The 14530-nt window shown below is 33.3% G+C and overlaps 2 protein-coding genes across 13 annotated transcripts in view; one reads left to right on the top strand and one right to left on the bottom strand.

The window, feature by feature from the left end:
- Positions 1–2919: 2919 nt before the first annotated feature.
- c18h11orf58 (chromosome 18 C11orf58 homolog) lies at positions 2920–4930 on the top strand. The gene is made up of 5 exons (XM_051135063.1): positions 2920–3081; positions 3411–3494; positions 3603–3663; positions 4077–4186; positions 4341–4930. The coding sequence occupies exons 1-5, from the start codon at positions 3025–3027 to the stop codon at positions 4542–4544; spliced, it is 516 nt and encodes a 171-aa protein (XP_050991020.1). The 5' UTR covers positions 2920–3024; the 3' UTR covers positions 4545–4930.
- A 2045-nt stretch (positions 4931–6975) lies between these two features.
- The window catches only part of plekha7a (pleckstrin homology domain containing, family A member 7a), a 119721-nt gene continuing 112166 nt past the window's right edge, over positions 6976–14530 (bottom strand). For all 12 annotated transcript variants that reach the window (XM_051135019.1, XM_051135022.1, XM_051135023.1 and 9 more), the window contains 4 exons: positions 10340–10519; positions 7802–7935; positions 7585–7718; positions 6976–7490 (listed from right to left, as the gene is read on the bottom strand). In XM_051135019.1, coding sequence (XP_050990976.1) covers positions 7468–7490; positions 7585–7718; positions 7802–7935; positions 10340–10519 — 471 coding nt within the window. In that variant the 3' untranslated portion in view covers positions 6976–7467. The remainder of the gene's footprint in view (positions 7491–7584; positions 7719–7801; positions 7936–10339; positions 10520–14530) is intronic.

Genomic DNA, 14530 nt, shown 5'->3' with positions numbered 1-14530 from the left:
ACAGGGGTATATAACCAGTCTAAACAAACAAATAAATAAATGGACAGGGGTATATAACTAGTCTAAACAAACAAACAAATAAATAAATGGACAGGGGTATATAACTAGTCTAAACAAACAAACAAACAAATAAATCAATGGACAGGGGTATATAACTAGTCTAAACAAACAAATAAATAAATGGACAGGGGTATATAACTAGTCTAAACAAACAAACAAATAAATCAATGGACAGGGGTATATAACTAGTCTAAACAAATAAATAAATGGACAGGGGTATATAACTAGTCTAAACAAACAAACAAATAAATAAATGGACAGGGGTATATAACTAGTCTAAACAAACAAACAAACAAATAAATCAATGGACAGGGGTATATAACTAGTCTAAACAAACAAATAAATAAATGGACAAACAAATAAATGGACAGGGGTATATAACTAGTCTAAACAAACAAACAAATAAATAAATGAACAGGGGTATATAACTAGTCTAAACAAACAAACAAATAAATAAATGGACAGGGGTATATAACTAGTCTAAACAAACAAACAAACAAATAAATGGACAGGGGTATATAACTAGTCTAAACAAACAAACAAACAAATAAACAAACAAATAAATAAATGGACAGGGGTATATAACTAGTCTAAACAAACAAACAAATAAATAAATGGACAGGGGTATATAACTAGTCTAAACAAACAAAAATAAATAAATGGACAGGGGTATATAACTAGTCTAAACAAATAAACAAACAAATAAATAAATGGACAGGGGTATATAACTAGTCTAAACAAACAAACAAATAAATAAATGGACAGGGGTATATAACTAGTCTAAACAAACAAACAAACAAATAAATAAAAACAAACAAACAAATAAATGGACAGGGGTATATAACTAGTCTAAACAAACAAATAAACAAATAAATAAATGGACAGGGGTATATAACTAGTCTAAACAAACAAACAAACAAATAAATAAATGGACAGGGGTATATAACTAGTCTAAACAAACAAACAAACAAATAAATCAATGGACAGGGGTATATAACTAGTCTAAACAAACAAATAAACAAATAAATAAATGGACAGGGGTATATAACTAGTCTAAACAAACAAACAAACAAATAAATAAATGGACAGGGGTATATAACTAGTCTAAACAAACAAACAAATACAAAATGGACAATATAACTAAAACAAACAAACTGGACAGGGGTATATAAACTAGTCTAAACAAACAAATAAACAAATAAATAAATGGACAGGGGTATATAACTAAACTAAACAAATAAATAAATGGAAAATAAATAAATGGACAGGGGTATATAACTAGTCTAAACAAACAAACAAATAAATCAATGGACAATATAACTAGTCTAAACAAACAAATAAACAAATAAATAAATGGACAGGGGTATATAACTAAAACAAACAAATAAACAAATAAATAAATGGACAGGGGTATATAACTAGTCTAAACAAATAAACAAACAAATACAAAATGGACAGGGTATATAACTATAAACAAACAAACAAATAAATAAACGGACAGGGGTATATAACTAAACAGGGGTATATAACCAGTCTAAACAAACAAATAAATAAATGGACAGGGGTATATAACTAGTCTAAACAAACAAACAAATAAATAAATGGACAGGGGTATATAACTAGTCTAAACAAACAAACAAATAAATAAATGGACAGGGGTATATAACTAGTTTAAACAAACAAACAAACAAATAAATAAACGGACAGGGGTATATAACTAGTCTAAACAAACAAACAAACAAATAAATGAACAGGGGTATATAACTAGTCTAAACAAACAAACAAATAAATAAATGGACAGGGGTATATAACTAGTTTAAACAAACAAACAAACAAATAAATGGACAGGGGTATATAACTAGTCTAAACAAACAAATAAACAAATAAATAAATGGACAGGGGTATATAACTAGTCTAAACAAATAAACAAACAAATACATAAATGGACAGGGGTATATAACTAGTCTAAACAAACAAACAAACAAACAAATCAATGGACAGGGGTATATAACTAGTCTAAACAAACAAATAAACAAATAAATAAATGGACAGGGGTATATAACTAGTCTAAACAAACAAATAAACAAATAAATCAATGGACAGGGGTATATAACTAGTCTAAACAAATAAACAAACAAATACATAAATGGACAGGGGTATATAACTAGTCTAAACAAACAAACTAATAAATAAATGGACAGGGGTATATAACTAGTCTAAACAAACAAACAAACAAATAAATCAATGGACAGGGGTATATAACTAGTCTAAACAAATAAACAAACAAATACATAAATGGACAGGGGTATATAACTAGTCTAAACAAACAAACAAATAAATCAATGGACAGGGGTATATAACTAGTCTAAACAAACAAATAAATAAATACATGGACACGGGTATATAACTAGCATTAAAAAATAATAAACAGGGGTTTATAACTATCCTAAATAAATAAATAAATAAATAAATGAAAAGGGGTAAATAACTATTCAAAATAAATAAATAAATGGAAAGTGGTAAATAACTAGTTAAAATAAATAAATAAATAAATAAACGGACAAGGCCAGGGTATATAACTAACATACATAACTAACTAAATAAATAAATGAGGGGTATAACTAGTCTAAATAAATAAATAAATCACATAAGGAAATGTTTTAAGGACTTTCAACTGTTTTTAAAGCTTTCTTAACAAGTGAATTGGAATCCCAAATACTACTGTAGAAAATACAAAAGTGGTTTCTGCTTTAAAAATTGGTATCCAATTTTATATTTTGTTCGCAAATATTTCGTTTTTCTGTTGTTAAAAAAGGTTAAAAGTAGAGGAGACTCGCGTCATTCTAACTACAACTCCCATGATGCACCGCGCGGTGCACGCTAGCTCTTAGCTGCTAAGCAAACGTTGGAGCAGGCAGGCGCAAGCAATGTTTATTTGACCACTGTAGTTCAAAATCTTTGAAAATGAGTTCTTCAGACGAAACGTGTAAAGGCACGAAACGACCCGCATCTCCAGATAAAGTATGTGCTCTCCATCACGCATTACTGAATTTACTACAGCTGATCTGACATATTCCTGAACCAACAATGTTAGCAGATTGTTAGCAATGTGTTGTAACTATTTTTAAATGTTGTTAGTGTGACGAAGGACTGATATGTGCATGGTACTAGTGTAACAGCTCTCTGTTTGCTACTTTATTGCGTTTTTTGCATAATAACAACTGTACCAGATAATTTTGTTACATGTTTTATCTGTTAAGCCTTTTTCTGTGTGTGTATATGTATGTAGTGTATATGCCTATCTGTAACACTAATGGCTCAAATTAATCTGTTTTGACCTGTTCATGTAGCCAGGAGCCACACAATGGGGATCAGCAGATTTAGGGACAGATGAAAGGAAGCAGAAGTTTTTGAGACTGATGGGAGCAGGAAAGGTATTTTGCTTTCTGTTATCAAGTCATCTCTTTGTTTCACACAGTTATCTAATTCAAACATAACCGTCATAACACATTCTTACTCCAAATGTTTTCATTCGCTGACAGAAAGAACACACTGGACGTCTTGTTATTGGGGATCACAAGTCAACGTCCCATTTCCGCAGCGGTGAGTCTCTAGGGTGGAAGTGAAGGGTTGCTGGATTTGAATGCTTGACAGATCCAAAACTGATTGCAACCTCCTATTGTGTTGGATGAGAGACTTCCAAAACCCGACCATCAGATGACATCCTGTACGCCACATATCCTTTTCCCTACAGTGATCACTGGTCAAAGAGTACATAGAGTGAACTTTAAAACAACCACTGGTAATGTCCTGTCATTTATTATGCACACAGGACCAGGTTACAATGCATTCTACACTTGTAAAATATATAACAACTACCTTAATCCACTTCCATACTGATATACATTGTCTGAAACCAACCATGAGGGGAAACATTTTATTGTTATGGGAAAATACTGATGGCCTTTAATTGCTTGTAATAAAGAGGGTATATTGTTATATTTGTGTTTCTGTAGGGGCAGAGGATCGGAAGATTAACGCTGAGCTTGAGCACCAGTATCAACAGGGTATGGATGGGAAGTTATCAGGGAGGAACAGGAGACACTGTGGCCTGGGGTTTAGCGAGGTCAGAGCTCTCTCTTATAAGCTATGGCTTGGCATAATGTATCAAATTGAGACTAGCATGTTGTAAATTACTCCTGTTAAGATTTGACTGAGATATGCTGTGTGAACACATGTGATCAAGTCTATTGTTGAACTGCTGTGCTTCCTCTTCACAGCCCGATCCACCTGCTGAGAGTGTGAGCGCCGCTGTGCCCGAGATGTCAGAGAGTTCAGAAAAAGCCCCTGAACAACCATCAGAACCACACAAGGACGAGAAAACACCTTTACCTGACACAGAGCACAAGAAAGAGGAACAGCACACAGACTCAAAGGAGGACAAGAAAAAGACTTTTAAAATGGCGTTTGTAAAATCCACATAAATGGCATTGCCTTTGTTGTATTTTCTCGATTTCCTACAGTGTTTTCCGAGAGCACATTTTTATTTCCTTTAAAATTGGAAAATTGTGTTTCAATTTTAAATGTGATTATGTCTGTTATCAAATAATTTGGACTTGCCTGGTCTTGTTGAGAACTGTTTCTTCTCTACAAATTTAAGGCATAGTTCATAGAAGAAATGAATTGATCTGGTCTCAGACTACTCAGCTCTTATGATTTCATATAAACATGAGAGTGAACAGATGACAATTTTTACTGAACTATTGAAGCAGGATCGAACTATCAAGACAGTGAGGTACAGTCATTTGCAGACAATGTCAATTGTGTGTATTAAAACCTGTGGCAAGACATCAATAAAAAGTAAAACTTCTGTGATTGTTTATAAATCTAAAAAGCTTAAACTTTCTGCATACATGTTTGTTTTCTCATTTTTTTCAAAAAGATTTCATGGAAACACCAAAAGGCTATAAACGATCCCAGCCGAGGAAGAAGAGTCGTATCTAGTGAAATGATCTGTCATTGTTTTTTGAAAAATAAAAATGTGTATACTTGTTAAGCACAAAATCTTGTGTAGCACAGGTTCTGGGATGCGCGTTCACAACACTACGTACTCTTGAATCACGTTAAAAGGTCACTCGGAACTACAGACCCAGTGTTTACAAAGCGAACGTGCAAAGACTAACAACATGTAAGTAAGTCAAACGCTGTTAACAAACAAAAAGCTACAACAATGTCGTACGATTCTGAAGTTGTACGAGAAAATAAGATGGAGTTTTTTCGCCATTCTCTACCTTTTTGAGCCGGAGTGTACAGACAATGAACTTAGACGTGATTCGTAGTAGTGATGGGAAGTTCGGATCATTTTGCCGACTCGGACCTTTGAGTCTTGTTCAGCAAAATGAACAAATCTTTTTTTGAGTCATTTCCTTCATTTTAGCAAAATATAATTAAAATGTTACGTGTTACTTCCCTAACACATCTACTGTTTACACAAACGTTGATCACACTACAAACAAGACAAAACTATAATGCCATAAGAAACAGAAAAGATAAATTCATTGTTTACCTGGGTCTTTAGTCTATGATTAGCTCACCTCACCTCTTATCTGACAAGTTTTCAGGTTTGAGTCGTTCGTTCATCACGTGACAACCCCATAAGATGAACGAACGACTCAAAAAACCCAAAGACTCAAAAGAATCTAATAGGATGTTGCGCATGCGTGACTGAACGAATCACTCCCCGAGGTGACTCGTTCTTCCCGAGTCACATTAAAGATCCGTTCAAAATGAACAAATCATTCAAGAACGTGCATCCCAGAGCCTGGGCTACACAAGCTTTTGTGCTTAAGAAGTATACAAATTTTTATTTTTGGAAAAAATTTACAGACCGTTTCACTAGATAAGACCCTTCTTCCTCGGCTGGGATCATTTAGAGCCTTTTGAGATGCATTTAAACTACATTTTGGAAGTTCAAAATCGGGGCACAATTGAAGTCCATTATATGAAGAAAAATCCTGAAATGTTTTCCTCAAAAACCATTATATCTTTACGACTGAAGACATGAACATCCTGGGTGACAAGGGTGTGAGTAAATTATTTGTAAATTGTTGTTCTGGAAGTGGAGTTCTCCTTTAACTACATTAGTTAACATGAACTAAGAATAAACAATACTTCTACAGCATTTATTAATCTTAGTTAATGTTAATTTCAGCATTTACTGCATTATTAAAATCACAAGTTGTTTAACATTAGTTAATGCACTGTGAACTAGCATAAACAATGAATGACTGTATTTTTATTAACTAACATTAACAAAGATTAATAAACTGTGTAATGTATTGTTGATTGTTGTTTATGCTAGTTAATACATTAATGTTCACAAATGACACTTTATTGTAAAGTGTTACTGATTTCAAACAGTTAGATAGACAGATAAAAGACGTCAGCATTATCCACCTTTTCCTGAAGTCATCCGCCTCATCCGCCTCATAACGGAAAGATGCTTTGCGTTTCCGGTCTCTTGTGTTTCTAGTCAAATTAACGCACTCAATCCTCCGCACATTTTATTTATCAGTTATTTTTATTTATTGTTTATTAATATTTAGTTATATTTAACAAGGTACAGTTTAATTGATTCCGTCAATGGTTTTACCCCATTTTAACATGAATTTCTATGGAGAACAGAACCAGCTGGTCCTTTGCTGGTCCTTAGCTGGTTCATGCTGGTACATGACCAGCAACATGACCAGCAAAGGACCATCTTAAACCAGCATCAAAACCTACCTAACCAGCATATGCTGGTTTTTTCACCAGGGATGGCGGCGCTTATCGTTTACTCAGGAAATACTAGGAAACACGCACTGCATATCTACAAACAGGTATGAAAAGACTATACAAATTAAATAACACTATATCTGGAATCTCTTTTATGTTTTAATAAAACAGGAAATAGCTTTATATGTAAAACTTTGTGGCATACAAACTTTATTTAGAGCTGAGCTCTGTTGTCTGTAAGCTCATGAAAATTAGGACTTTTAATGATGAATTTAATATGAAGATGACAGTTTTCTCTGTTTTGCTGAATCGAAACAATCGTATTTTACAATCGAAATAAAAATTATATATATTTTTATACATAATACACAACACTGCAAAAGTACCATAAGTTACAATTACATGGTGATAAAAATAATGTCAAGCAAAATTAGAAAACTTTGTCAACAATGCAAGAATGATAAAACTGTAAGTTTAGCTTTCAAACCGCTCACTGGCAAAATTAATAAAAACTTGCATATAAAACGTTCTGAACATCAGAGCTGAATGATTGAATGTGAATTATAAATATTTGGTACAAAAACACACACAAAATATTGATCTTTGGGTTCCCAAGAAGCTTCCCAACACGTTTTAGCACTCAGACATGGCTTTGGCTGCAAAACAAAACATTAAAATTCACTTATAAACATCAGGATGACATAAAATACTATATTATATTGTTCCCAGAGATGCTGGATAGTGTCTCACCTGTGACCTGCTTCCTCTTGATGGAGGCTTCTCTGGCGAGAGCTCGATGGACGCTCATGATCCTTTCCTGCTGCTCCAGCTCTTGATCCAGCTCACTGAAATCTATCTGCTGTGAATCCATGGACTGTGGCATACTGAAATGCCACAACAGAAGACTTAACATCTAAGAAAGTACATCATCCATATACATCTTCCTAATTTTATTTTCCCACCATACCTCGATTTAGACAGTAGGCTTTTTATCTTTGCTACGGTGCGAGAACGAGTCTCCCTTTCTTCTGGACTCAGATCTTCATCTGACTCCACATCCATGAGTCGCTCTGGGATGCGCACCTTCCGTGGTGTAGATAGCTAACAACAGAGGAATCCCACAAAACACTGAGTTTATCTTGAATAATACAAACTAGATATATGCAATTTAATAGTTATTATAATTAACTATACCTTAACCTTAAAATCCCAAATGCATTATATGTGATGCACAAATTTATAAGACCTCAAAGTTATCAACATAATCAAAACTTTTATGAAAAACCTGTTGAACACAGTCTACTAGGCTACATACCTTCTGTTGACTAATCAATAGTTTATATTTTTTAGCAACTGATTCAGGTCATAGTGCACGTGTCTTTGTGGTGTCTAAGTAGCTAAATGTAAGAATACGCTTTATATTTATAATATTTCAACATTAACATTTACTGAACTGAAACAGCTTTATTATTTATTCAAATTATGTTTAAAGGTTGAGTATCAAATATGATACATCAGGGTTTTGAGGAAATGTTAGCTTTATTTATTATTTTATCTTTCAATCAACATTGTATTGCATTGCATACAATAAAAACTACAGAGCTTTGATCGTAACATTCAAATATCAAGTTACTAAGATATATAAGTAGTATATAGGCCTCTATAGAATGACTGATATTTACATGCATTTTTAGTTTGCTACAGTATGCTGTTATAGATATACATTATAAGCTATGAGAATTTCTTACATTTTAGTCATAAATACCAGCAGCTTGACTAAATTTCATATTTTTGCTCAGTTTGGGAGTAAATTTAACCCAATTTCATTGTAATTCATACATATTTTACAAGGTGGCTAATTTGTATGACCTCACTTGTGCAAATTTGAGAAATCGTAGCCTAAAATATGTACAATTTAGCAAAAAATGTTCCCTACTTCTTATGAATCCGTACGAATGACCTACCCTAAACCTATCCATCACTGGGGTCAGACAAACCATACAAAACCATATGAGTGAAGTCGTATGCAGTTGTATGAATTAGCCTCCTTGTACAATACATACAGATTGGTCGTGAGAAAATGTTGCCAATTTTTTTTCCCCTCCCCGAGTGAGCTCCATATTTGGAAGCCCATTTCTGCCACGGAGTAATAATAAAAAAAAAAAAGGGTAATTGTGAATTTTATCTTACAATTTTGACCTTGTTTATTTCTCAAACCTCAGAATTGCAAGATATAAACTCAGAATTGCATGATTTAAACTCACATTTGCAAGAAATAAAGTCAGAATTGCGAGATATAAACTCTGAGATATAAACTCAGAATTGCATGATTTAAACTCACATTTGCAAGAAATAAAGTCAGAATTGCGAGATATAAACTCTGAGATATAAACTCAGAATTGCATTATTTAAACTCGCAATTGCAAGAAATAAAGTCAGAATTGCGAGATATAAACTCTGAGATATAAACTCAGAATTGCATGATTTAAACTCGCAATTGCAAGAAATAAAGTCAGAATTGCGAGATATAAACTCTGAGATATAAACTCAGAATTGCATGATTTAAACTCGCAATTGTGAGAAATAAAGTCAGAATTGCAAGATATAAACTCTGAGAAATAAAGTCAGAATTGCGAGATATAAACTCACAATTGCATAATTTAAACTCACAATTGCAAGAAATAAAGTCAGAATTGCGAGATGTAAACTCTGAGAAATAAAGTCAGAATTGCGATATAAACTCACAATTGCATAATTTAAACTCGCAATTGCGAGAAATAAAGTCAGAATTGTGAGATGTAAACTCTGTAAGTTTATATCACAATTCTGACTTTATTTCTCAGAGTTTACATCTCGCAATTCTGACTTTATTTCTCGCAATTGCGAGTTTAAATTATGCAATTGTGAGTTTATATCTTGGATCTCCTGACTTTATTTCTCAATTTCATGATTTAAACGTGCAAGAAATAAAGTCAGAATTGCAAGATGTAAACTGACAAATCTTGCGAGATATAAATTCACAATTTTGAGATATAGGCCTTAAGTCACAATTTCACGATATGAATCGCAATTCTGAGAAAAAAAGTCAGAATTGTGATTTTATATCTCACAATTATGAGTTTTTTCCTGCATTTGTGATTTTATATCTCACAATGAGTTTTTTTCTTGCAGTTGCGAGTTTATATTACGCAATAAGGGTTACCGACTTCATAACTAGCAACTGCGATTTTATATCCTGCGATTCTGAGAAAAAAGTAAGCACTGCAAGTTTATATCTTGCAATTGTGACTTTATAATTTGCAGCTGCAAGGTTATGTCTCAATTCGTGCATCAAACGTGATGCTTGTGTGAACTTTTTCATATTTTGAGTAAGTGTTCAGTTAACTTAAACGGAAAATCTCTTTCTGTTTCATGCATCAGGCTTTACAGTGTTACAACCTGATTGAGAAGGATTAAATTAGGAGATTTGGGCCTTTCAGCAAATGTCACTAAAATTTCACTACACCTCTCGGGTAAGATCGAACTCAAAGTCCACAGGCTCCGGCACCAGCTCCGGCTCTAGCTCCAGCTCTTGTGTGTTCATGGGCCGGGCCTCAACAGTCAGCCATTCATCAGATCCCGGCCGCTGTGATTCGTCATGTAAGGCCTGTATTGGTCGCTGCAAATCAATGACTTTTTCCAAACCCTACTAGGGCAAAGACAACAATATACAGCATTTATGCAACACACACTACAATTCCTCTGGAAATGAGACTAGATCCTAGTTTTAAAACCTCATATGGGTCAGACACATAATATTTGTCATATCACAAAGATGACTAAGGCAGCTGATATCAATCGTGAACTTATAAATTGGTGATCCAAACAAGCTATTTGAAAAATCTTTACGTAACAGCTTGTGGAAACTCAAATGCTTTTTAATGCGTTTGTAGTTCCTCCTGCACATAAAGTAATAGTGCACCCTTCAAAAATTAATGTTTGCTGCAAATGTACTCCATTCAAAATGTAAATGAGTTGGACTAGCTTTACATCACTTGCTTACCAATGAATCCTCTGCACCAATGAAATGGGTGCCGTCAGAATGAGAGTTCAAACAGCTGATAAAAACATTATGATAATCAACACAACTTTAGTCCATCAATTAACATCTTGTAAAGTGAATAGCTGCATGTTTGTAAATCTATCATTAAGGCGTTTTAACTTTAAACCATAACTTCTAGACAAAAATACCAGTCTATAATCCATAGCAACACATCCTCCAGTGGAAAAAGTACATCCCCTGTTGTCACCTTACTTTAAAATCCACCAATTATAACTGCATATGCTTGTAAACTGTGCTTAATCTGTGCATATTTCTCTCCTGATTCAGACTAAATCTGATTTTCACTGTGAAACGTCCAAATGATGTATTTGTGTATTACAAACACATAGTTTTGGACGTTAACTGATGGACTGGAGTGGTGTGGATTACTTGTGAATTATCATGTTGTGTTTATCAGCTGTTTGAACTCTCCTTCTGACGGCACCCATTCACTGCAGAGGATCCCCTGGTAAGTATGTGATGCAATATACGTAATAGAAACAAACTTATCTACATCTTGGATTACGGAGTACATTTGCAGCAAATATTTGAACTATTTCTTAAAATTTAACTCTGGTTTTGTTGACAAATTGGTGAAGAGACAGAAAAACATGGGGAAAACAATTACTTACAGGCATAAGACAATTATGTCACTATTACAAATCAAACCCATCACCAAATTACAACATGCTGTAGAATTTTGTAGTTGAACACATCTATCCATGCATAGCAACTTACAATCAGCTTTAACAATTAAACAACCATGCAAAACCATCCATTCATTCACCTACTCATAGTCACTAATTTAAAAAATACAGTCTATAAGGCAGAGATTGAAATCTAAAGTACAGTCACACTGCAGTAAAAAAAAAAAAAAAAAAAAAAATTAAAGAATTCTATTTATTTGTGCCTTTAATGCAAACCTCAACATTAGAAAATGAAGAAAATACGAAGTGACTCAAGTTCAGATGTTGGTGTTTGACACAACAATATTCTATTTCTCTTACAGTTAGTCTGCTATCACAGTTTTGCTGTTATTCATGGTTCTTTTTACCACGGTATACAGTTCATATAACAACATACACCATCACTGCGCTACTGACAAACAGGTTAACGGTGATGAAGGTGCTGGTGTGGTTAAAGACCCCATGAAATGACTTGAAGAGTGCAGTTTTCTTTCCTGTGTTGATATACTACTCTTCCAATATTTTGGATTAGTATGAATTTTTTTATTTTTTACTGAATTTTTCCATCACAGGAATAAATTACTGTTTAAATTATATTCAAATACAAAACAGTTATTTTAAATTGTAATGATATTTCACAATATTACAGTATCTACTGTATTTTTGATCAAATAAATGCAGACTTGGTGAGCAAAAGACACTTTCTTTTTATTAAAAAAAATTAAATCTTGCATTAACCTTTTTTTAAATTATGATTTTCTTCTTGTTATTGCTAGCTGGCAACAGGTACAATATTACAAATAAGGAAAATACTCTACAGAGATTTTTGGGATAAAAGTTATCCATATTTGGTCTGTTTCTCTAGAAGAGAAAGTCTGTAAATTCTACATTTGGGCTGAAAGTCAAATTTAAGAGCATGCCAGCATATAGCTAGACAAACAGTTTATCTATGGGAATCCAAAAGCAATTACGTATGGGATTTTATATTAAGAGGAAAGTTTGTATCAATTGATAATAATGTAAAGTGTGTCAGTTTGAAATTAGGGTTAGTAAAAAGTTACACCCCTCTTATTGGCAACTGTTAGAGAAACAACAATAAACCATCACCGAGATTTATAGAGTACTCTTTAGTGAGCCAAACTGGAATTGGCATTAGTAGATTGAATAGACGTTTTCCTTAAAATAACTCAAACTAAATTGAGTAATATCATCTGCTGTAATATAAAAATCATTTGCCATTTCATTCTCATCGTCTTTTTTGTTATAGCAGTTAGAGCTGACTAACCAAGACTGTTTATAATATACATCTGAGTGGTGTTAATTGTCCCTCGAATCAAAACCATGAGGCAGTGGGTAGCGTGACTCTCAGAAAAAAGCTGTGAGTTGTGTATTGCATGGGTTTCCAACTGAATTAAGTGCTTGATTGGAAATGTATTTCTCTAATGCAATCCTCAACATTGATGTAATCAGTCATCGACTGAGAAGTCAGTAGAAAGACTTTAGAGCAAGTGAGCAACAGAAACATTTTGAGTGCATAATTACAAAGACAAAGGCGATTTTAAGCTAAGAAAACCCAAATATCAGGCAGCTCCTGCTGATTACTCTGATTGCAGTAAATTGAAAGGTGGTTAAGCATTTGATTGAGCCAAATGCTCTTTTTGACCCACCGACTCAGCAATAATGCTTACTAATCAAGACACTGTGGCACTACCCGAATGGTTATTTCCTACCATAAGCAATTAGCAAACAAAGCAATTAACTAAATGAGCGCAAGCTCTCGTGGCCACATTAAATAGGTAATAGTGCAACCGTCAGGTTCCAAAGTAAAAATCCCATTCATTTTCTCCACAGAGGAATAGATTTTTAAAAATAACTTCTAACAATAACTAACTGTTAAGGACAGATCTACTGTGAGCAATGAGGTTGTTAATCTATGGTGTATGCGTTTGTTTAAGCCATTTGTTTTTCAACATATTTTTAAATAAACCTCTTTGACATCAGAATTCTTGGTGAAAAACAAAATTTCCATGATTCATGGAGAAAAAAAAAAATCGAAATTCTGGCTTTTTCCCGCAAATGCAAATTTGTATCGCAATTCTGACTTTTTTCTCACAATTACAAGTTAAAATCTCAGTTCTAATTCAATAAAAACTCGCAATTCTCTTTTTCAGAATTGTGTGATATAAACACAACCGCAAGATAAAAATGTGAATTCTGTCTTTTTTTTCTGACAGTCTCACAATTCTAACTTAATAACTCACAATCGTGTTCAGAACTGCATGATATAAACTCACAAATGTCAGAAATAAAGTCTGAATTGAGAGATAACTCAAAATTCTGACTTTTTTCTTGCATTGAGTTAAAATCTCACAATTCTGACTTAATAACACGCAACTGCTTGTTAGAAAGCGATTTTCAGAATTGTTATGATATAAACACAATTGCAAGATAAAAACTCGAAATTCTGACTTTTTTCCTGCAAATGCGAATTTGTATGACAATTCTGACTTTTTCCCCACAATTACGAGTTTAAATCTCACAATTCTGACTTAGTAACTCACAATCGCTTGTTAGAAAGCGATTTTCAGAATTACGTGATATAAACACAATTGAGTTAAAAACTCGAAATTCTGACTTTTTTCCCACAAATGCTTTTTTCTAGCAATGAGTTTAAATCTCACAATTGACTTAATAACATGAAATCGCTTGTTAGAAAGCGATTTTCAGAATTGTGTGATATAAACTTGAAATTCTGACATTTTTTCCCGCAAATGCGAATTTGTATTACAAGTCTGACTTTTTCCTCACAATTATGAGTTTAAATCATAATTCTGACCTTTTTTCCATAACTGCATAATATAAACTTACAATTGCAAGAAATAAAGGCAGAATTGTGAGATAACTCGAAATATTCTCACAATTATGAGTT

The sequence above is a fragment of the Labeo rohita genome, chromosome 18 (genome assembly GCF_022985175.1).
Source record: "Labeo rohita strain BAU-BD-2019 chromosome 18, IGBB_LRoh.1.0, whole genome shotgun sequence".
Classification (NCBI taxonomy): domain Eukaryota; kingdom Metazoa; phylum Chordata; class Actinopteri; order Cypriniformes; family Cyprinidae; genus Labeo; species Labeo rohita.
This window is presented reverse-complemented; position numbering and strand designations above follow the sequence as displayed.